Genomic DNA, 23,841 nt, shown 5'->3' with positions numbered 1-23,841 from the left:
GTCGCCTGTCTCAATGGATTTCCCCATTTGCAGCCCCTGTTAGTGCCTGCGCCGCTTACATACTGTTGTTACGGCGTCACGTGACCGCAACGCCGCCAGGCGTCGCGGTGGGCAGTGGTCATAATGATTTGGCGTATGTATGCAGACTGACACATCAGTACACAACATTTCTGACTAGATCCATGACAAATGCTGTGGAGAGCAGCATGTGTGCGTCACTCTTACCATTAAGATGAACCTCTACCCTCCCCCACACCCCACCCGGTTTTGGTCGCAGATCTTTTTATTTCCTTCTTTTATTTCCTTCATGTAGGAGTCATGGTCTTGTGATTATGGATGAATCTTTTTCAGACATACTTTAACATAATTTTCTTATTGTATCTCTATGTGTGATGACCTATTTAGACAGCAGTAGAGGGAGACAAAGAGATGAATACAGTAAGCATATTCAGAATGATGCAAGTTGTCGTAGTTATTCGGAGACGAAGAGGTTTGCGCAGGGCTGAGTAACGTGGAGAGCTGCATCAAACCAATCTTCGGACTAAAGACCACAACGACAGCACATATGCATTATGTATCAGACATCATATGAATCTTTACCCCCCATACTACCCCTCCCCCCTTGATGTCCACGTGTCATATCACCTGATCCCTTCTTTCAGTCAGATTCTACCACAAAATTCCACAATTCGACAATAGCTATTTAAGATCTGGTGGAATTAGCTCGTCGAAGAAGTTGTCGAAAAAACCTAACATCTCACTATGAGATTCGTGTAAACTGGTCCTTTTATATGTGTCAACGAAGTTATACATATTTGTATAACAGTATTGTGCTGTGTAGAAAATAAACAATAACTGTGTATTGTAAAACAGTGATGTGAAGCTGCCAGTTGGATTCAATTATTACAATTCGTGTACGTACATCTACGTGAGCGACGCACCTTGTCGTTGGTGGGATGGCTTGCTAGCCTCAGCGATATACACACCTGTACAGCAGGTACAACCAGAACGGAGGGGTTTCTGTTGACAGGCAGAGTGGCAGCAGCCTTTTAAGTAATTGCAGGTGGAAAAGAGTTGGAGGGTACAGTTAGTGGTACAGAAGTACCCTCCGCCACACACCATTAGATGGTTTGCGGAGTATGATGTAGATGTGGATGCACACAGGTGCGCACCTATTCGTCCGAGACAAATCAATGGCCACGAATGTCTTTCTTCAGAGCTACAATAATACGAGCAAGCTCATATATTGCTACGTTTTTAGAATACTCTGTGGAAGTTTCACGGGGAAGCCCTTACACATCCTCCATTAGGTCCCGATCTGTACCACGCGATTTCCGTGTTTTTGGAACCCTGAAGAAAGACATTCATTGTCGCCGGTTTGCTTTGGACGAAGAGGTACAGGGCTGGGCGCAATAATGGTCCCACAGGCAACTGCAAACATTTTCCCATGCAGGCACTGACTGTTTTGTCTCTCCGTGGGATGAATTTATTAACAGTTATGATGATTACTTTTTTTTGTTTGCCTCATTTTCATTTGACTTGATCCTATATTTGGGCTGCTTCTCTATACAGCCATGGAAAACAGTTCGTCACTGTAAACCAAAATTCGATTTTTGTAGATTTTATGTTCTATTGACTGAACACATGCTCCGCTAAAGCTGACGATTTTATTTTCTGTAGTCCACAAGGACTTTTGTGTTTCTTCAGACGTGTATTCACGTTTCTCTTTGTAGCTCCAGTGTAGACCTTACCATTCTTACATGAAATGTTGTGTACTCTGCACGTCGACAGACGAGAGCGTTTATTCTTTACACATCTGAGGGCTTGACATATTTTCTTTGTTAGTCCAAAAACTGTTTTGACAATATGTTTCTGTAAAACCTTACCGATCTTATCAGCCACTACTTTTTTTAAAAAAAAAAAAAAGAAAAAGGAGGGAGACGCTGTTGTTCCATCAGGGGTTTCATCTCTTCCTTCGGGCTGCTGTTATTTCGTCACAGAACGGCAATATGGAAGAGCCATTGAAATAATATTTACTATTGATTTGCTTTAACTCCGATTTGTTCCAGAAGAGTTCAATGACGGAATTTTGAGATAGGGGGAAGATGGAAATGGCGTTAATCCTGACTATCATCTCCTATACAAAAAAAAAAGAAAATGTTAATCACGCAAAACATTATTGTTATTACTGACATTTTAAAACTCATAATTTCACTGGCTGCGATTTATTTGCCCTACATTTCTCAGTATTTCAAGCCCTTCCAAGTTACAATATCATGTACTTAGGCTTTTATTCATTGCTCGAGACGAGATAATAGAAACTGTAATAAAATTTGAAAGAAGAAACTAAGGGAAGAAATTAAAATTACACTTTAAAAAACTACTAACTGACGAAACACGCTTTGCCCGGGTATTTATTATGCCAATTTTCTATTAGTAACAAAACGAAAAATGAACTGTGTTTGTAGCGAAGTATGGAAAAAAATTTCATTTCAATCTATTTGTGAACATCCCTTCGAAATTGTGTACTCATACAAAGAACTATGCATAATGTACAAATGTACAATTACTGTGTCCATATTGAGAAACGTCGTCCCGTACAGTCTCTGTTCGCTAGGCGTAGCTGCTTCGCGTGTCTCCAATGCGGTTTTGAAAACGCCTCTACACTAACGTCTATTCACAGCTGTAGAGACGACTACAGTCAATGAGTGTAACTTTTTACCAGTCAAGATATCTTTGTACCACTTACCACTTTTGTTTCAAATAGCCGCTGTCCCATCTACATGCATAATTTTGTACAGAAAGTAACACGTTTATTACCCCTGCGATTTCTAGTTAGTATTTCAATTGTCTTTTCAACTTCCTACGAGCTCTTAGGCTAGTGATTATCCTTTAATTGGGTTGACTGTGAAGCGAACTTCTGGCGACAGTTATTTAAAGTCGGTACAAATATCTTAGTATCTGAAAGTAAACATTCAATACTGAAGTAACACTATTTGTTTCTACCTATCATTAACACCTGGCGATCTACACTCCTGGAAATGGAAAAAAGAACACATTGACACCGGTGTGTCAGACCGACCATACTTGCTCCGGACACTGCGAGAGGGCTGTACAAGCAATGATCACACGCACGGCACAGCGGACACACCAGGAACCGCGGTGTTGGCCGTCGAATGGCGCTAGCTGCGCAGCATTTGTGCACCGCCGCCGTCAGTGTCAGCCAGTTTGCCGTGGCATACGGAGCTCCATCGCAGTCTTTAACACTGGTAGCATGCCGCGACAGCGTGGACGTGAACCGTATGTGCAGTTGACGGACTTTGAGCGAGGGCGTATAGTGGGCATGCGGGAGGCCGGGTGGACGTACCGCCGAATTGCTCAACACGTGGGGCGTGAGGTCTCCACAGTACATCGATGTTGTCGCCAGTGGTCGGCGGAAGGTGCACGTGCCCGTCGACCTAGGACCGGACCGCAGCGACGCACGGATGCACGCCAAGACCGTAGGATCCTACGCAGTGCCGTAGGGGACCGCACTGCCACTTCCCAGCAAATTAGGGACACTGTTGCTCCTGGGGTATCGGCGAGGACCATTCGCAACCGTCTCCATGAAGCTAGGCTACGGTCCTGCACACCGTTAGGCCGTCTTCCGCTCACGCCCCAACATCGTGCAGCCCGCCTCCAGTGGTGTCGCGACAGGCGTGAATGGAGGGACGAATGGAGACGTGTCGTCTTCAGCGATGAGAGTCGCTTCTGCCTTGGTGCCAATGATGGTCGTATGCGTGTTTGGCGCCGTGCAGGTGAGCGCCACAATCAGGACTGCATACGACCGAGGCACACAGGGCCAACACCTGGCATCATGGTGTGGGGAGCGATCTCCTACACTGGCCGTACACCACTGGTGCTCGTCGAGGGGACACTGAATAGTGCACGGTACATCTAAACCGTCATCGAACCCATCGTTCTACCATTCCTAGACCAGCAAGGGAACTTGCTGTTCCAACAGGACAATGCACGTCCGCATGTATCCCGTGCCACCCAACGTGCTCTAGAAGGTGTAAGTCAACTACCCTGGCCAGCAAGATCTCCGGATCTGTCCCCCATTGAGCGTGTTTGGGACTGGATGAAGCGTCGTCTCACGCGGTCTGCACGTCCAGCACGAACGCTGGTCCAACTGAGGCGCCAGGTGGAAATGGCATGGCAAGCCGTTCCACAGGACTACATCCAGCATCTCTACAATCGTCTCCATGGGAGAATAGCAGCCTGCATTGCTGCGAAAGGTGGATATACACTGTACTAGTGCCGACATTGTGCATGCTCTGTTGCCTGTGTCTATGTGCCTGTGGTTCTGTCAGTGTGATCATGTGATGTATCTCACCCCAGGAATGTGTCAATAAAATTTCCCCTTCCTGGGACAATGAATTCACGGTGTTCTTATTTCAATTTCCAGGAGTGTAAATTTACCCAGAGCATTAGATTCAGAAAAAAAATTTAAGACTTTTCTAAAGTTATCCTGAATGACAGTGTAAAGTTGTACCACCCCTAAAATTCAAATTCTGCTCTCACAGGACATAGTTAATCTACATTTTCACTTTTCCTAGTATTAGTAACTATAGCTATTAAATGTTACCATGTCTGTTGTAATGTGTAATTTATTTAATGACCAGTATTTTCAATAAAAGTGGTACGAAGTTACCCCGATTAACTGTATCGTTTTGGCCTACAGTCGTTTGCCCTTCCCCGTTGAAAGCTGCCTAAAGCGTTACCAGCTGCCAGGGATTTCCTGAAGTTTACTCGACTATAGTAGTGTCGTAGTAATAAACAAAAAATGTACGTATTGAAACTTTATGCATGATGCAGCATTTTTTCCCACACATGTCAATGTTTATGAAGTCGTATCTCCTGATTTGCGTGTCATACATTGATATAATGCTGTAGGTGCTTTCAGTAGCATATGTAGATACTGTCTACAGGCATGGGTTGCGAATAGAGTTTGTAGAAAAGAAGTAATAAATTTAAGCGTCATGCACAATGCATCATTTTATCACGCATCTCACTGGTTTTGACATATCTCCTGAGCTATGTATGGTACCCTGATATACTTTAGTAGGTGCATTTAGAGGCATTTATTGCGAATACAGTTTATCTGCACGGAAGTAATACATTTAATCGTCATACATGATGTGGCAGTTTTTCACCCCACCTCATTGTTTATGACGTCATATCTCTTGAAGTATGATAGGTAGGTAGTTCTTGCCCAAACATCGATTGTTGCCTGACAGTAAGGGATGCGTGTACCAAGTTTGATTAATAAAGGCGCAGTGATTTATAAGATGATTTGGAACATACACATATATATACATTCTTACAATACCTGTGGATGGCAATTCATGTACTTCTTTGAGGCCGTGAGGCTAGAACTCTTACCAAATGAGATTCCGAAGCTCAGTGAAAGGATGTATAAAATCAGATAAAGTAAAAGTTTAGAAGATTAGAAAAGAGTTAATAAGTGAACCAATGAACAATCAAACATATTTACAAATGCGTAAATGGAAGGAGCATACGGAATATGTGTCAGACCAAATCCCTGAAAGTTTATTATTATTATTATTAATGAATTCCAGCTGCAGGGAATGAAAACTACTCCATTTTAGTTCTATCGATTATGCTTCATAAATCTAAGGCGAAGCAGTTGTAATGTATGCATCAGTTGGAAGCAGTTGAGGCGCTGTGGTATCTTACACCTGCCATGTCACCATATCAGCAGTTTCTTGTCTCTCAAATTCCCATAACTATGTTGAGAGTACATTTACAGAACAAGGTTCATGAATGAGTAATATTTGTAAACCTGGGTCCAAGGCAGCAGTTTTCCCTGCAGATATTACTCAATGATTCCCGTAAGCTTCTTCGATTCGTTCGGTTGTAAAACTCGACTGGCGAACGGTCCGTAGCTTTTCTCCGGGATATTGGAAATCCAATTCCACTAAGGCGCGTCTTTAAAGTTCAGAGTATTTTAATCGGCTTAATTAAATCGCTCTCACCGAGAGAATGCCACCCTCCCTTCCGTTCCCGATTACAGCACGCGGCACTGAGCTTCCATTGTGCCTGCTCAAGAACAGGTAGTAGAAAATTCCGACTGCCAAATTACCCCCATAACCAGTCAGCTTGTTTAGAACACAGTATACATCTGAAACGACAGAGTACCTTGAGAGGTACGACCTTGAAGCTACTATTTCGCGTCGGAAACCATATCTTCACCTCTGTGCTGTACATTGTTTGTTTTTTATATCATTTAACTTCTTTTCATAATGATTTCATGTCGGTATATCCACTGCACGTTCAACCTACACCCATACACAATGCAAACCACTGTGAATCGCATGGCAGACGGTGCATCACATTCCATTCACGTCCCATTCCATTTACGTTTCGAGCCTGGGAAAAAGATTGCTGAAACGTCTCTCTGCGTGCTGTAATTAATTTAATCTTGTCTTCGCGGTCCATATGGCGACGATATGTAGCCAGTTGTAGTACATTGCCAGTTCCATCACTTAAATTTGGTTCTTGAAACCTTCTCAGTGGTCATTCACGCGTTAGTCTGCGTCTTTCTTCAAACATCTGCCAGTTAACGGTATTCAGCATCATCTTGACACTCTCCCATCAGTCGAGCAATCTGTGACCATTCCTGCCGCCCTTCTTTGTATCCGTTGAGTACCCCTGTTAGTCCTATTTGTTATGGGTCCCATACACTTGGGCAGTATCGCAACATCCGTTGCATGAGTGTTTTCTAAGCAGTCTCTTTTGTATACTGATTACACTTCAGTTGTTTCCTACCAATGAACCCAACTGTGATACCTGCCTTACCTGCGAATGGGCCTGTATCATCGATCATTTCTAATCCACACAAATTGTTATATCGAGATAACTATATAAGTTGACCTATTCCATCTGAATCTCGCTGATATTGTAGTCATAGCATACTACATTGTTTTTGTTTTGTTAAGTAGAAAATTTTACATTTTTGAACATTTAAAGCAAGTTGACAATCTTTGCAGCATTTTGAAATCTTAAGACGTCACCGAATATTTGTGCAATTATTTTCAGACAGTACTTCAGTATAAATACGTGTATCAGCTGTGAAAATCTAAGTTTGTTGTCATCCCAATTACATCATATTTAAATACACTATTGGGTACTGTGAAATTAGATTTAATATGCAAAGTGTCACAGAAATGTTGCAACACACTTCAAGGGCTTGAGAAACAAATCGAGAATAGGAACTGTGTCTGGAAACGCCATCCAACGTCGCTACAGAGCGTCGAAGTTCTAGGCGCCGGCGCCGGCGCCTGCCACTAGGCAACCTCTTTGGCAACAGATGTGGCTTTGTACGCTGATGGGCCATGTGCAGAACCTCTCGCAATCTTCTTTGTTATTCACTGATCGCGACTGATTGCCACAGTCGCCAGCGGAGATAATGGGACTAGCAGCTGCGTGGACGTCTCCTACGAATGCAATGCGCTGTTGCCTCGGTGGATGACATTTTCGGATATCGGTTTCCATCCACATCCATCTCCTGGAACGCTCTAAACTCTCCAAGTTTTTCGGTGTATAGGAAAAGAATAAACTGTAGATACAAACCTTGTCCAAAACCGTCATACACCAAGGCATCCATAGGAAACAATGTGTATCTCTGTAGCAGCTAACACTAGCTTCTCCACCAGTGACCTCAGCAATCAGCTGCGATTACTACATGACAAACAACATTGCGAGACGTTCCGCATACGGTCCCTCAGCGTACAAACACATTTGCTGCCAAAGAGATGGCTTAATGGCAGACGCTAGCGCACATTACTTCGGTGCTCTGTAGCGTCATTAAATGACGTTTCCAAATACAGTTTCCAATACTCTTTTGTTCCTCAAGATACCCTCTATAGCCCCTTGAAGTACGTCGCAACCATCCTGGGATTCCCCCTGTATCAGCTAGTACGATTGTTTCAGATATCAACAAGTATGATTTTTTGAGTATATGGCTCTGAGCACTATTGGACTTAACTTTTTAGGTCATCAGTCTCCTAGAACGTAGAACTACTTAAACTTAAATAACCTAAGGACATCACACACATCAATGCCCGAGGCAGGATTCGAACCTGCCACCGTAGCCGACGCGCTGTTCCAGACTGAAACGCCTAGAACCGCTCGGCCACCCCGGCCGGCTTTCGAGTATAGTAGACCTTAAAACAGTCTTTTAAAGGTGCGACAACATGACACTTTTTAGACTGGAACGCACTGTCACTACTTCTTTCTCTTCAGTAGCACGTAACACTTTTTGAGGCATTCTCTTTCTTCTGAGATTGGGATATGTGCACTGGCAAAGAGCCCACGGTTTTGCCTGAAGTCCCATAGTGGTGGTTCTCGTTCATAGTCGCCTATCGTGAACTGCACTCTTCGTCGTGACACATACGGTCTGAGCTTCTTTTACACGGTCCAGTCAAATAAATGTGACTATCTGTCAGAAGTCTTTTGCGGCGCGAATCGCTGCGAGACGTAGAGGGTCAGTGCGGTTCTGGGAGGTACCGACAGCGATGTGGAGCCACACCGAATACAGTGCCGAGGACAGCTGCAGTGGGTTCCATGCCGCGAACGGTCCAGTCGAGGTAGTCCCACTGATTCGCAATTGGCTTTTAAACCCAGCAGTCTGGTGGCCAGGGGTGTATGTTAAAGCCCTTCTGATGCTCTCAGAACCACGCACGTACACTGCGGACTCGTGGCATTGTCCTACCTTTAGATGGCATCGCGCAGAGGAAAACCAAACTACGTCTAACATGGTCCCCAAGGATAGATGCATACTTGTGTTGACCCATTGTGCCTTACAGAATGACGAGATGACCCAGGGAACCTCGAAAACATTCTCCAGACCATAACGCCCCACATTCAGCCTGGACCCTCCCTATGATAGTTTCAGGGCCGTACACGACAATGGCCGCCTGACCGATGGAGCAGATACGTGATCCATCTGCAAAGGCTACTTGTTGTACTTCCAGTTGCGGTACTGGCGCACAGATTCCGGCCTTCCTCGCCAACGAACAGCAGCCAGCATACGTTCATGAACAAGGCGCCTGCTACGGAGGCCCGTACGCAGCAACATTCGCCGAACGGACGTTTAAGAGAGAATGTTGGTAGTCCCTCGGTTGATGACCGGACACTTGCTTAACAGTTGTGCGTCTGTTCGTTCGTACGTATCTCCACAGCCGTCGTTCATCCCTTTCATCTAAGGCCGTGTTATGCACCATAGTTGTCTTGCTGTCTGAAAAGCGTCATCTTACCACACACGGTGTAGTTGCACTTTCCTATGAAGCACGCGCGTCCTCGTCATCGTATTTTATACGTTTCTGTCTAGCACATATACAGGGTGTTACAAAAAGGGACAGCCAAACTTTCAGGAAACATTCCTCACACACAAAGAAAGAAAATATGTTATGTGGACATGTGTCCGGAAACGCTTACTTTCCATGTTAGAGCTCATTTTATTACTTCTCATCAAATCACATTAATCATGGATTGGAAACACACAGCAACAGAACGTACCAGCGTGACTTCAAACACTTTTTTACAGGAAATGTTCAAAATGTCCTCCGTTAGCGAGGATACATGCATCCACCCTCCGTCGCATGGAATCCCTGATGCGCTCATGCAGCACTGGAGAATGGCGTATTGTATCACAGCCGTCCACAATACGAGCACGAAGAGTCTCCACACTTGGTACCGTGGTTGCGTAGACACGAGCTTTCAAATGCCCCCATAAATGAAAGTGAAGAGAGTTGAGGTCAGGAGAGCGTGGAGGCCATGGAATTGGTCCGCCTCTACCAATCCATCGGTCACCGAATCTGCTGTTGAGAAGCGTACGAACACTTCGACTGAAATGTACAGGAGCTCCATCGCGCATGAACCACATGTTGTGTCGTACTTGTAAAGCCACATGTTCTAGCAGCACAGGTAGAGTATCCCGTATGAAATCATGATAACGTGCTCCATTGAGCGTAGGTGGAAGAACATGGGGCCCAGTCAAGACATCACCAACAATGCCTGCCCAAACGTTCACAGAAAATCTGTGTTGATGACGTGGTTGCACAATTGCGTGCGGATTCTCGTCAGCCCACACATGATGTTTGTGAAAATTTACAATCTGATTACGTTAGAATGAAGCCTCATTCGTAAAGAGAACATTTGCACTGAAATGAGGATTGACACATTGTTGGCGAACCATTCGCAGAAGTGTACCTGTGCAGGCCAATCAGCTGCTGATAGTGCCTGCACACGCTGTACATGGTACGGAAACAACTGGTTCTCCCGTAGCACTCTCCATACAGTGACGTGGTCAACGTTACCTTGTACAGCAGAAACTTCTCTGACGTTGACATTAGGGTTATCGTCAACTGCACGAAGAATTGCCTCGTCCATTGCAGGTGTCCTTGTCGTTCTAGGTCTTCACCAGTCGCGAGTCATAGGCTGGAATGTTCCGTGCTCCCCAAGACGCCGATCAATTGCTCCGAACGTCTTCCTGTCGGGACACCTTCGTTCTGGAAATCTGTCTTGATACAAACGTACCGCGCCACGGTTATTGCCCCGTGCTAATCGATACATTAAATGGGCATCTGCCAACTCCGCATTTGTAAACATTGCACTGACTGCAAAACCACGTTCGTGATGAACACTAACCTGTTGATGCTACGTACTGATGTGCTCGATGCTAGTACTGTAGAGCAATGGGTCGCATGTCAACACAAGCACCGAAGTCAACATTACCTTCCTTCAATTGGGCCAACTGGCGGTGAATCGAAGAAGTACAGTACATACTGACGAAACTAAAATGAGCTCTAACATGGAAATTAACCGTTTCCGGACACATGTCCACATAACATCTTTTCTTTATTTGTGTGTGAAGAATGTTTCCTGAAAGTTTGGCCGTACCTTTTTGTAACACCCTGTATTGTTAACACATACCTATGAGAAAAGTCACGGTCATTCTAGTGATTTTGACACGTTATTGTCTGGCATTTGTTCGAGAAAGGTCGCGAATATTCTACTGTTTTCTTGTACAGAGAACCTTCGATACGTGGCGTTATAAATACGGACTATTAGCGGAACAGGAGGCTAGTTTACATTCAAAAGCAGAAACATTAAGACTGGGGAGTGAATAAGTAAAAAGTCCTAGTTGTAGCAAGTGTGAAGCCTGGTCAAGAGAGAGTGATCAGTCGATTCTGAAGTATTAATAATAGTATTAATAATAGTAAGTCATAATACACTCCTGGAAATTGAAATAAGAACACCGTGAATTCATTGTCCCAGGAAGCGGAAACCTTATTGACACATTCCTGGGGTCAGATACATCACATGATCACACTGACAGAACCACAGGCACATAGACACAGGCAACAGAGCATGCACAATGTCGGCACTAGTACAGTGTATATCCACCTTTCGCAGCAATGCCCAGCTTCATGGAGACGGTTGCGAATGGTCCTCGCCGATACCCCAGGAGCAACAGTGTCCCTAATTTGCTGGGAAGTGGCAGTGCGGTCCCCTACGGCACTGCGTAGGATCCTACGGTCTTGGCGTGCATCCGTGCGTCGCTGCGGTCCGGTCCCAGGTCGACGGGCACGTGCACCTTCCGCCGACCACTGGCGACAACATCGATGTACTGTGGAGACCTCACGCCCCACGTGTTGAGCAATTCGGCGGTACGTCCACCCGGCCTCCCGCATGCCCACTATAGGCCCTCGCTCAAAGTTCGTCAACTGCACATACGGTTCACGTCCACGCTGTCGCGGCATGCTACCAGTGTTAAAGACTGCGATGGAGCTCCGTATGCCACGGCAAACTGGCTGACACTGACGGCGGCGGTGCACAAATGCTGCGCAGCTAGCGCCATTCGACGGCCAACACCGCGGTTCCTGGTGTGTCCGCTGTGCCGTGCGTGTGATCATTGCTTGTACAGCCCTCTCGCAGTGTCCGGAGCAGGTATGGTGGGTCTGACACACCGGTGTCAATGTGTTCTTTTTTCCATTTCCAGGAGTGTAATTTCTCAGCAAAAGCGTTGTTTGTTTGTCCTGGATCTGACTATCCTACTTTTCACACGCTGTACAAAATATTGGCTTGTCTACCTGCATCTGTTGCTACAGTAGAACGAAGTTTTTCAACATTGCGGCGTCCAAAGACATGGCTGAGGTCGACAACGGAGGAGGATCGACTTAATGGCTTAGCTCTGCTAACACTCACCTTTCCAGGAAGAATAAGTGCATAGAATTCATCATTTAAAGAGGAGGACCACAACTGTAACTTTTTTATAAGATGGCATTGTCTTGCATACGTGTATAATCAATTTAAATAATTAAACTTTGTATGTGACTTGATTGTTTTATTACGGTAAAAGTAAAGGTAGCTCAAGACATCTTCAACACCCCCTTCTTGAGGTTTTTCTGTATCCGCCACTGCATTGACATCTAACATAGGCGTCGATCGTATTAATGTGACTGGACCGTGTATAATTCATTTAAGATCCATCTGTTAGCTACAAACTGAACTGCTCCATTCGTACAGTGAAGCGCGCGTTTGCGAGCTGAGCTCGTTGTACAATTTAAATGCCACAGCAGCATCGTGCGAACACAGCTTGCCATCTTAGGAGATTGGGCTAATTTTGTCTGCAAGGTCATTAGTATACAACGTGAACGGCAAGGGTTCTGGGGCACGTCTGAAGTTACTTCGGTCCAAGATTACATGCTGCATGCATCCTACAAAGACCTCCTCAACCTAGTCACCACTACCTCATAGCACAACACTTCTGACAATAAGCATACGTGTGGGACTTAGTCGAATGCTTTTCGGAAGTCAAAAAATACTGCATTTACCTGACTTTCTTTATTAATTGCTTTCAGGATGTTATCTCAGAAAAGCACGAGCTGGCTTTCACATGATCTGGTACACATTTTAACCAGCTGCTACATCAGTTCTTCACCTTTCATTTTCCAGGCGGTGGTGGTGGTGGTTAGTGATTGACGTCCCGTCGACAACGAGGTCATTAGAGACGGAGCGCAAGCTCGGGTTAGGGAAGGATTGGGAAGGAAATCGGCCGTGCCCTTTCAAAGGAACCATCCCGGCATTTGCCTGAAACGATTTAGGGAAATCACGGAAAACCTAAATCAGGATGGCTGGAGACGGGATTGAACCGTCGTCCTCCCGAATGCGAGTCCAGTGTGCTAACCACTGCGCCACCTCACTCAGTTTTCATTTTCCAGTTATCCGTTGCCGCACTCGGTTAGTAAAAGTCCATCCACGGTTTCGTTAAGGACCACAAGAATTCCAAATTATTAATCTCAATTTCCTAGCATTTATTCTGTCGCACGGGATTCTCTGATCAAACTATTTCAAAATTTCATTTTAATTTTGTGCGCCACTGGCCTTCCTACAGCCGCAGTCTTCGGTTAACCTGAGGAAGGAAACTCATGTGCCTCATTCTGTGCGTGTGAAACGTGAAAACTAAGGTCTGCGTCTCATCGTATTGTGTGTGTTTGTGTGCTGTCGTTACTGAGGTGGAGATTCTGGATCCGCCCAGCATTTGCCTAAACAAGCGTGAAAATCGACCTAAAAACCATAGTCGGACAGTTTTTAAACCGCCGCAAAGTTCCGTTCAGGGTGTTGCCCACCTACGTCTCTGGCAAACAAACAAGCTAAGCACTACTAACAGGTCGCCTTATATAACAGGTGATGCACCGTCAGCTATGTTCGCTCATGTAATGTTAATTAAATACCAACTTCTATATGGAAAACCTTTTTATATATATCATCATTTTAAAGTTACTCCATCTAAATCTAGAACGCCAAATTACGTTGCGAGGGGACGGCCGCTGTGACAGCGGTTCTACGCGCTTCAGTCTGGAACCCGCGGGTGCTACGGTCGCAGGTTCGAATCCTGCCTCCCGAATGGAGGTGTGTGATGTCCTTAGGTTAGTTAGGTTCAAGTAGTTCTAAGTTCTAGGGGACTGACGACCTCAGATGTTAAGTCCCATAGTGCTCAGAGCAGTTTGAACCATTTTTTCCGTTTCGGGGTATGTTTTTTCTCCCTTAAAAGAGAGATTAGGCACAAACCAAAAAACACTCATTGCAATATTTTACCCGCCAAGTTTCGTCAAAATCATTTATTCGCACTTGGGTATGTTCCCTTGTAAGTCGCCAGCGTTCAGATTCGGGGCAGGGCTGCGGCCTGCAGCTGGTGAAGATAAGAGTTTGGCGGTGACTTGCTAATTCATCCCGGCTTGCAGACTGTCAGTGACCACCTCTTGTGGCTGCCGGCTGGTAATGACTGAGAACGCCCTTCTCGGTGTGGTGTTACGTATACACTACTGGCTGATAAAAATGCTACACCAACAAGAAATGCAGATGACAAACGGGTGTTCATTGGACAAATATATTATACTAGAACTGACGTGTGATTACATTTTCACGCAATTTGGTGCATAGATCCTGAGAAATCGATACCCAGAACAACCACCTCTCGCCATAATAACGGCCTTGAAACTCATGGGCATTGAGTCAAACAGAGTTTGGATGGCGTGTACAGGTACAGCTGCCCATGCAGCTTCAACACGATACCACAGTTCATCAAGAGTAGTGACTGGCGTATTGTGACGAGCCAGTTGCTCGTCCACCATTGACCAGACGTTTCCAATTGGTGAGAGATCTAGAGAATGTGCTGGCCAGGGCAGCAGTCGAACTTTTTCTGTATCCAGAAAGGCCCGTACAGGACCTGCAACATGCGATCGTGCATTATCCTGCTGAAATGTAGGGCTTCGCAGGGATCAAGTGGCTCTGAGCACTATGGGACTTAACTTCTGAGGTCATCAGTCCCCTAGAACTTAGAACCACTTAAACCTAACTAACCTAAGGACATCACACACATCCATGCCCGAGGCAGGATTCGAACCTGCGACCATAGCGGTCGCGCTGTACCGGACTGTAGCGCCTAGAACCGCTCGGCCACTCCGGCCGGCTTTCGCAGGGATCGAATGAGGGGTAGAGTAACGGCTCGTAACACATCTGAAATGTAACGACCACTGTTCAAAATGCCGTCAATGCGAACAAGAGGTGACCGAGACGTGTAACCAATGGCACCCCATATCATCACGCCGGGTGATACGCCAGTATGGCGATGACGAATACACGCTTCCAATGTGCGTTCACCGCGATGTCACCAAACACGGATGCGACCATCATGATGCTGTAAACAGAACCTGCATTCATCCGAAAAAATGACGTTTTGCTATTCGTGCACCTAGGTTCATCGTTGAGTACACCATCGCAGGCGCTCCTGTCTGAGATGCAGTGTCGAGGGTAACCGCAGCCATGGTCTCCGAGCTGACAGTCCATGCTGCTGCAAACGTCGTCGAGCTGTTCGTGCAGATGGTTATTGTCTTTTAAATGTCCCCTTCTGTTGACTCAGGGATCAAGACGTGGCTGCACGATCCATTACATCCATGCGGATAAGATGCCTGTCATCTCGACTGCTAATGATACGAGGACGTTGGGATCCAGCACGGCGTTCCGTATTACGCTCCTGAACCCAACGATTCCATATTCTGCTAACAGTCATTGGATCTCGACCAACGCGAGCAGCAATGTCGCGACACGATAAACCGCTATCAGGATTGACTAAAATCTGACATTTATCAAAGTCGTAAACGTGATGGTACGCATTTCTCCTACTTTCACGAGGCATCACAACAACGTTTCACCAGGCAACGCCGGTCAACTGATGTTTGTGTATGAGAAATCGGTTAGAAACTTTCCTCATGTTAGTACGTTGTAGGTGTCGCCACCGGCGCCAGCGTTGTGTGAATGAAAAGTTGATCATTTGCATATCACAGCATCTTCTTCCTTCCCGTTAAATTTCGCGTCTGTAGCACGTCATATTCGTGGTGTACCAATGTTTATGACCAGTAGTGTACAATCCTGGTCTTCTGCTGCTGCCCGCATCTCGTGGTCGTGCGGTAGCGTTCTCGCTTCCCACGCCCGGGTTCCCGGGTTCGATTCCCGGCGGGGTCAGGGATTTTCTCTGCCTCGTGATGGCTGGGTGTTGTGTGATGTCCTTAGGTTAGTTAGGTTTAAGTAGTTCTAAGTTCTAGGGGACTGATGACCATAGATGTTAAGTCCCATAGTGCTCAGAGCCATTTGAACCATCTTCTGCTGCTGTTGAAACAGCAGCACTTATGTCCTCAAATTCCCGACAATATCGAGGTTCTGGCATGACAGTAAAACGACAATGTCTTCATTTACCCTCTCTTCCCCGCCGTCTCATCAACCGCATGTGCTTATCAGTGGTGTAATGATGTAGCCTCTCCTCCTTACAGAGGCCCTGGACAGCGACTTCTGCAGTGCCAGCGTACTGAATACGTCTTCTTGCAGCAGTGCCACTTACCTACTGATGCGTCTTCCGACAGCCTCCCCATGAAGTTCTCACGGGAGCGTGCTGCTTTGCCAGAAGGAACCCTGGCGCAAGACATTTTATAAATCGTTATACACATACGACATAAAAAATAAATTCGTTGTACTTACCGTCATATATGAGAGTGGAAACTAGACACTGTTGATAATAGACAGAAAGCTCTTATGAGTACCGAAAATATGGCAGAAATCTCAGAGTAGTAATAAAAAGACATTTGGACATTTACTGAGATATAATAAGATTTTAACAGACATATTGAAGGAAAAAATATGGAAAAATATCCCAAAGGAATGCCAGGGAAAATATAAAGATTTGTTATAAGTAACAAAATACGATAATTACGAAAAAAAATGAGGACAGCACAGAATAGGGGAGAAAGATTGCGCCCACAAGGAATGGTCTTCAGAAGATGCAGATGCAGATGATAACTGATGATGATTGATGTTGATGACTCGATGCTAGCTGCAACGAGATACGTGTTTGTTGTAGACGCTGGCGGCGTACTACATGTTCAGTACCTTATGTACGATAAAAGTGGTGAGATGTCAAATACTCTAGCATATTATCGACCAGCTTTTGCATCTACGGAACTCCTGAAAATGGTGTAAAAAGGAGAGTGGACGATGTGTACCCCAAACATACAGATTACTTACGTTACCCAAAAACTGTCGAAATACTTGTCACGTGCTCCACTTATTTCTGTAACGATTACAAATTTCTTTCTTTCTTCTTTTTATTATTTTTTTCCATTCTTCTCACGTTTAGTCATTAGTAGTTCTCTCTCGCAATTATTATTAGTTTTTTTCTGTAATATTAGATGGAGGGTAATTTTAATGGGTAGTTCTAATGGACGAATCAGTAATATCTGGCTTACATCAAGTTCTTAGAAGAAATTCGTCCAGAGGAACGCAAGCTGCTGGAACGACTGATAATCGGCAGACAGGTAACGAGGACACTAGTGTGCACTGTGCGATGAAAGCATCCGGAGAGCCCTATACAATGAATTTTCCAGGAGATGTGAGGATTAGTGGTCCGGTAGTATTAAAGGAGGTGCTGGACACAGGATTAGTGGCTCCCTGTCCGACAAAGAAAATGAACTACATAGCTCGACACCTGTTTCAACATGACTTTCATTTATTAAGCACGTATCGTCCTCATTGTACTCCTCATGCACATTGCCCACACATTCCACTAACTCGTCTTGCAGAAACGCTAATATTTCATCTGCCACTTCTTTCTAACTCTGTAAAATTCTTTGGGTTCCTTTCTGACTCGACAACGTTTGATTTATCGTTAGCATTGATCTACTGTGTATCGCCACCATTAGCACTGTAGCACTGTTGTGAGTTACTCGTCAAATAAGCAGTTCAACTACGCTTCGTAGCCTCATGCTGTGCTCCCCAGTGGATATCTCCAGTCCCGCCCCTTCTTGTCATTAGTAGCCAATAGTGTGGTTGCATAGTAGATAATATGTGAGGCGCTGAGTGAAGTAAACATCATTGGCCTTCCGCGACCTCGCACTCAAAGCGTTCCTTGGCAGTAAGACTGAGGTGGTATACAAAATGTAAAGGGCGATGCCACTTGACAGTGGAAACTGAAACAATTTAGTTGCAGTGATGGATCACGCTATACCCCGTGGAATCCTACGGAATGTTTTGGGTCTGGGAAACGTTACCTGCCAGCAAGTGTACTACCAACACTGGAGTACGGAGAAGTTGGCGTTACAGTACGGGCTTGTTTTCCGTGGTTAGTGTGGTAGCCTTTTCGGGCTGATAAAAGCGCTGTTTGCGGAAGGATATGAGCCCACTTTACAGCACTGTGTACTGCCTACGAAACAAAAACTGTTCGGAGACGATGGTTGTTCGTTTCAGCATGACAATGTAGCCTGTTACATAGCAGCATCTGCGAGGTAATGGCTTGTGGACAACATTCCTGAAACGGGCTGTCCTGCCCATAGTCCCGACCTGAACTCAATGGAACACTTTTGGGATGGGGTAGAACGTCGACTTCGCCCGAATCCCCAGCTTCCAACATCGCTACCCTCTCTGTTTCGGCTCTTGAGGAAGAACGTCCTACCAATCCTCCATAGACATCTCGCTGAAAGTGTTCTTAGCACAGTGCAAACTGTCATAAGGACGAAGTACGGACACACTCCACACTAATTTCCGCTGATAGATGTCTGGGTATTGATTATGTGGTTCAGTATATTAGCTTCTGCACTCTAAGAAATAACAACAAAAGGGATATAGTGTTTTGTACATGTTTCAAATTGCGATACATAAAAAACGGCCCATTTATTTAGAGGTGATGAACAAGTGTAGTCACCTCAGAGCAACATTACAGTTGTTTCCATTAAATCCTGAGAAGTGGCCACCAGTATTTTATCTTGCTAGAAGCTCGCGTTGGTGCAGCATGATAAACGTGAAGCAGCATATGGTACAAAAGTGGAGTGAGGTACAAGAAGCAGATGGTACAGTATCTTCTATCCCCGTGGAAGAGTCCGCCACTTGTACTGAACTTGCTTCTGATTGGTCGGCACGATAGGGTGTTAGGTGACAAACCGCTTAACTTCTCCTATTAATTATTTATATACTTCTCATTGTATTTAGCCCAGTTTTCAGTATGACAAACTCTCATGGCCACAGTAAGAGTCTACCGTTTTTGTTTATTACATTTCACTGGTGGTTGTTGTTGTTATGGTCTTCAGTCCTGAGACTGGTTTGATGCAGCTCTCCATGCTACGCTTCTATTCTCTTCTTGTCTAAACTATTTATCGTCCATGTTTCACTTCCATACATGGCTACACTCGATACAAATACTTTCAGAAACGACTTCCTGACACTTAACAAATTTCTCTTCTTCAGAAACGATTTCCTTGCCATTGCCAGTGTACGTTTTATATCCTCTCTACTTCAACCATAATCAGTTATTTTGCTCCCCAAATAGCAAAACTCCTTCACTGCTTTAAGTGTCTCATTTCCTAATCTAATTCCCTCAGCATCACCCCACTTAATTCGACTACATTCCATTATCCTCGTTTTGCTTTTGTTGATAACGATATTGCAACCGAAGTGCTTCGGATACTTTCGGGTCACTTTGGCGCGTCTGGGAGAGGAAGTACTTCGGCTGTGCTAGTCAAACTGTTTCGAGCGTTCTTCAGAGACGGACCCGTGTCTCTATTTCGGACAGACATGTCGTCCTCTGTATCGAAAGTTGTCAGAAAAGTTACCGTATTATTAAGAAAGTTATGTCAAGTGTCGTAGAAGACTGTGTAAAAAGTGATTATTTAAAATATAAACAAAGAGGATAAATTAATGAGAGGTGTCGCCTAACAGCATTGTCAGTACTACAGATCTTGCCGTCTGTAGGTACAAAGACTAACCTGGGCAAGTGGCATCCCATATGAAGAACACTCACAGGTTCATTTTCGAGATGACAGCATAGCGGCCTCCGCCGAAGAAGATCTCACTACCGTCGAGCTTTCTTCTGCGCTGGGTACACAACTTTAGAAGACAAGTTCGTGGAAAGAACGGTTAGGGACTCTTATTCAGTCTCTACAGATCTCCCCAGCTTCCAGATCTGACTTCCAACACGACAACGTATAATTTAACAGCGCGTTGAACCATTGCTACACGTTATGACAAATATGAAAAATTAACATTTTATGGCATTTTGTCAATTTCGGAGGGTGTGCGGTGCAAAATAATGAAATGGTCGTAAACACCTCAGACAGAAAAACTGAGCGCTTTCGATGGCTGCAGTAAACTGCTGAGCTTCGTAATGCGACATGCAAGGCGCGGCACGTCCGGAGCTCCGCCACTTTCGCCTGGAACGCGGGCGGCGGCCACGACCCCTGTCCCAGTCACGGAGCCCCTGTCCCAGCCACGGAGCCCCTGTCCCGGCCACGGAGCCCCTGTCCCAGTCACGGAGCCCCTGTCCCAGTCACGGAGCCCCTGTCCCGGCCACGGAGCCCCTGTCCCGGCCACGGAGCCCCTGTCCCAGTCACGGAGCCCCTGTCCCAGTCACGGAGCCCCTGTCCCGGTCACGGAACCCCTGTCCCGGTCACGGAGCCCCTGTCCCAGTCACGGAGCCCCTGTCCCAGTCACGGAGCCCCTGTCCCGGCCACGGAGCCCCTGTCCCGGCCACGGAGCCCCTGTCCCGGCCACGGAGCCCCTGTCCCGGCCACGGAGCCCCTGTCCCGGCCACGGAGCCCCTGTCCCGGTCACGGAGCCCCTGTCCCAGTCACGGAGCCCCTGTCCCAGTCACGGAGCCCCTGTCCCGGTCACGGAACCCCTGTCCCAGTCACGGAGCCCCTGTCCCAGTCACGGAGCCCCTGTCCCAGTCACGGAGCCCCTGTCCCGGCCACGGAGCCCCTGTCCCGGCCACGGAGCCCCTGTCCCGGCCACGGAGCCCCTGTCCCGGCCACGGAGCCCCTGTCCCGGTCACGGAACCCCTGTCCCAGTCACGGAGCCCCTGTCCCAGTCACGGAGCCCCTGTCCCAGTCACGGAGCCCCTGTCCGCGGGCGCCGGCCGGCGCGTGCCGCGCCGTGATTGCCGTGCCCCGGCGCTTTACGTCCAGCCAGGTGGCGGCGCTATCTCACGCCACATCAGCGCCACCCTGGCAGCTCAGACCGCTATAATTGCCTTCCGCTCGTTATGACAGAAAAACTCTCCATCAGTCATCCGCTACAAGTTAATTTTGTATCAGTCTGGCTCTAAAAACGAGGCTGGCAACCGCAGAATTCTGCAGTTCTAATCCTTCCGGGAGTTGTTATCTGGTTTAACGTTCTTATCGACGTGCGAGGAAAGAGCTATAATGCTACTTGTTGAAACAGAGCTGAAATCGGCAGAAAGTATGCACGAGGAAAAGAAACGAAAATATCTCTGCCAGTTATGAAACTGGCATTTTCTCCCGCCATCTGTGTTTTCCCTTAAAGCATTGTACTCTTAAGGCAAACGCGTTCTCTTCACTCTTTGATTACTGTGGACGAGTTAACTCGTTATTCTCTTCCACTCCCCAGACGCTGAGGACGTGTTTAAACGCAGCTTCTGATTTTTTCTTAAGTGCTGCTGCTTTGTTTACGTGTCTGATTCCACCGACTGCCTCACTGCTGAGGACGAGTCATTCCCATATCCCGGTGAATAAAAAAAGTTTCGAGTATTTATAATATAATATATGTGCGCGTCTGCACTCAATCATTTGCAAAAAGCCTGGTTTTGTTATCCTGAATCGTTTATGAAATACGACAGTTCTTATGACCACATGATTCGCTATGCACAGCGAGAGAAATGGGCACACTGAGCGTGACTGTCCACAGGATATAAAAATCAATATCTGTAGAACAACATGAGATATCGTTCTGCTCTCAATTTTAAATAAAATTTCCGTATCTTACCCACATTTCATACACAGCAATGTATGAGCTAGAATCAACTATATGCAAAGTGAACACAGTGCATTTTTACCTTTGCATACTCTTTAAAATTTTGTAGAATACTTTACTCAATTTCATGCAGCACAGCAACTATGATGAATAATGAAAAGAAATTTGGTTCTTTACTGAAGGATGATATCAGACTATGGGTGAAAATCATTTCTTTCTCTCAATCGTTTTCTTAAACTCGAAGATAAGTATTTTATAGCGGCTGGAATTCCGTCTCTCGGCACAGGCTGCACCTTTAGGCGGGAAATACAGAGAAAACAAAGCTGTGCTCAGCAGAGCGTGCGCAGAGCACACCTGGGGCAAACGATTAACAGTCCATACATCTCTCATTTGTTTGATTTGTTGCGCAAATACATAACTTCAACGTTTATTTATACACAGATTATCACTTTTCACAATAAGCATTTTCTTCAGTTGACCTCGAGTGACTTGCAGCTAACATACCTGTCCCTCATCCTAGATTATAATTACGACGGTTTCTTTAATGTGGCGGTTGGTAATGCCGAACCATTCTCTTCTGCAAAAACGTGTCACACAGGACGTTAGAAATAACATTACACCCTTCAAATAAATCAAGAATGTCATTAAATCGATAAGGACGATGACCATCATGTCTCTGGACTCTGGTGTTAAGATTTGCATTTTAACACTTCATAAGTAAAATATCTCCCCCCCCCCCCCCCCCCCCCATGAACCATGGACCTTACCGTTGGTGGGGAGGCTTGCGTGCCTCAGCGATACAGATAGCCGTACCGTAGGTGCAACCACAACGGAAGGGTATCTGTTGAGAGGCCAGACAAAAGTGTGGTTCCTGAAGAGGGGCAGCAGCCTTTTCAGTAGTTGCAAGGGCAACACGAACGGCTGAAAGCAAGGGGAAACTACAGCCGTAATTTTTCCCGAGGGCATGCAGCTTTACTGTATGATTAAATGATGATGGCGTCCTCTTGGGTAAAATATTCCGGAGGTAAAATAGTCCCCCATTCGGATCTCCGGGCGGGGACTACTCAAGAGGACGTCGTTATCAGGAGAAAGAAAACTGGCGTTCTACGGATCAGAGCGTGGAATGTCAGATCCCTTAATCGGGCAGGTAGGTTAGAAAATTTAAAAAGGGAAATGGATAGGTTAAAGTTAGATATAGTGGGAATTAGTGAAGTTCGGTGGCAGGAGGAACAAGACTTCTGGTCAGGTGACTACAGAGTTTTAAACACAAAATCAAATAGGGGTAATGCAGGAGTAGGTTTAATAATGAATAGGAAAATAGGAATGCGGGTAAGCTACTACAAACAGCATAGTGAACGCATTATTGTGGCCAAGATAGATACGAAGCCCACACCTACTACAGTAGTACAAGTTTATATGCCAACTAGCTCTGCAGATGACGAAGAAATTGAAGAAATGTATGATGAAATAAAAGAAATTATTCAGATTGTGAAGGGAGACGAAAATTTAATAGTCATGGGTGACTGGAATTCGAGTGTAGGAAAAGGGAGAGAAGGAAACATAGTACGTGAATATGGATTGGGGCTAAGCAATGAAAGAGGAAGCCGCCTGGTAGAATTTTGCACAGAGCACAACATAATCATAACTAACACTTGGTTTAAGAATCATGAAAGAAGGTTGTATACATGGAAGAACCCTGGAGATACTAAAAGGTATCAGATAGATTACATAATGGTAAGACAGAGATTTAGGAACCAGGTTTTAAATTGTAAGACATTTCTAGGGGCAGATGTGGACTCGGACCACAATCTATTGGTTATGACCTGTAGATTAAAACTGAAGAAACTGCAAAAAGGTGGGAATTTAAGGAGATGGGACCTGGATAAACTGAAAGAACCAGAGGTTGTACAGAGTTTCAGGGAGAGCATAAGGGAACAATTGACAGGAATGGGGGAAAGAAATACA

At 45.6% G+C, this 23,841-nt stretch overlaps 1 protein-coding gene across 1 annotated transcript; it reads left to right on the top strand.

The window, feature by feature from the left end:
* The first annotated feature begins 20,279 nt into the window (after positions 1–20,279).
* Positions 20,280–21,152, top strand: LOC124620100 (vegetative cell wall protein gp1-like). Its single transcript, XM_047146768.1, has one exon. It carries the CDS (start codon positions 20,280–20,282, stop codon positions 21,150–21,152), a length of 873 nt encoding a protein of 290 aa, XP_047002724.1.
* The last annotated feature ends 2,689 nt before the right edge of the window (positions 21,153–23,841 follow it).

The sequence above is a fragment of the Schistocerca americana genome, chromosome 6, assembly GCF_021461395.2.
Source record: "Schistocerca americana isolate TAMUIC-IGC-003095 chromosome 6, iqSchAmer2.1, whole genome shotgun sequence".
Lineage (NCBI taxonomy): Eukaryota > Metazoa > Arthropoda > Insecta > Orthoptera > Acrididae > Schistocerca > Schistocerca americana.
The sequence above is the reverse complement of the archived record's forward strand: the minus strand, read 5'-3'. Positions and strand labels throughout refer to the sequence as shown.

Coding starts and splice junctions, on each gene's coding strand:
- LOC124620100 (XM_047146768.1), top strand. CDS start 20,280: ATGCAAGGCGCGGCACGTCCGGAGCTCCGCCACTTTCGCCTGGAACGC.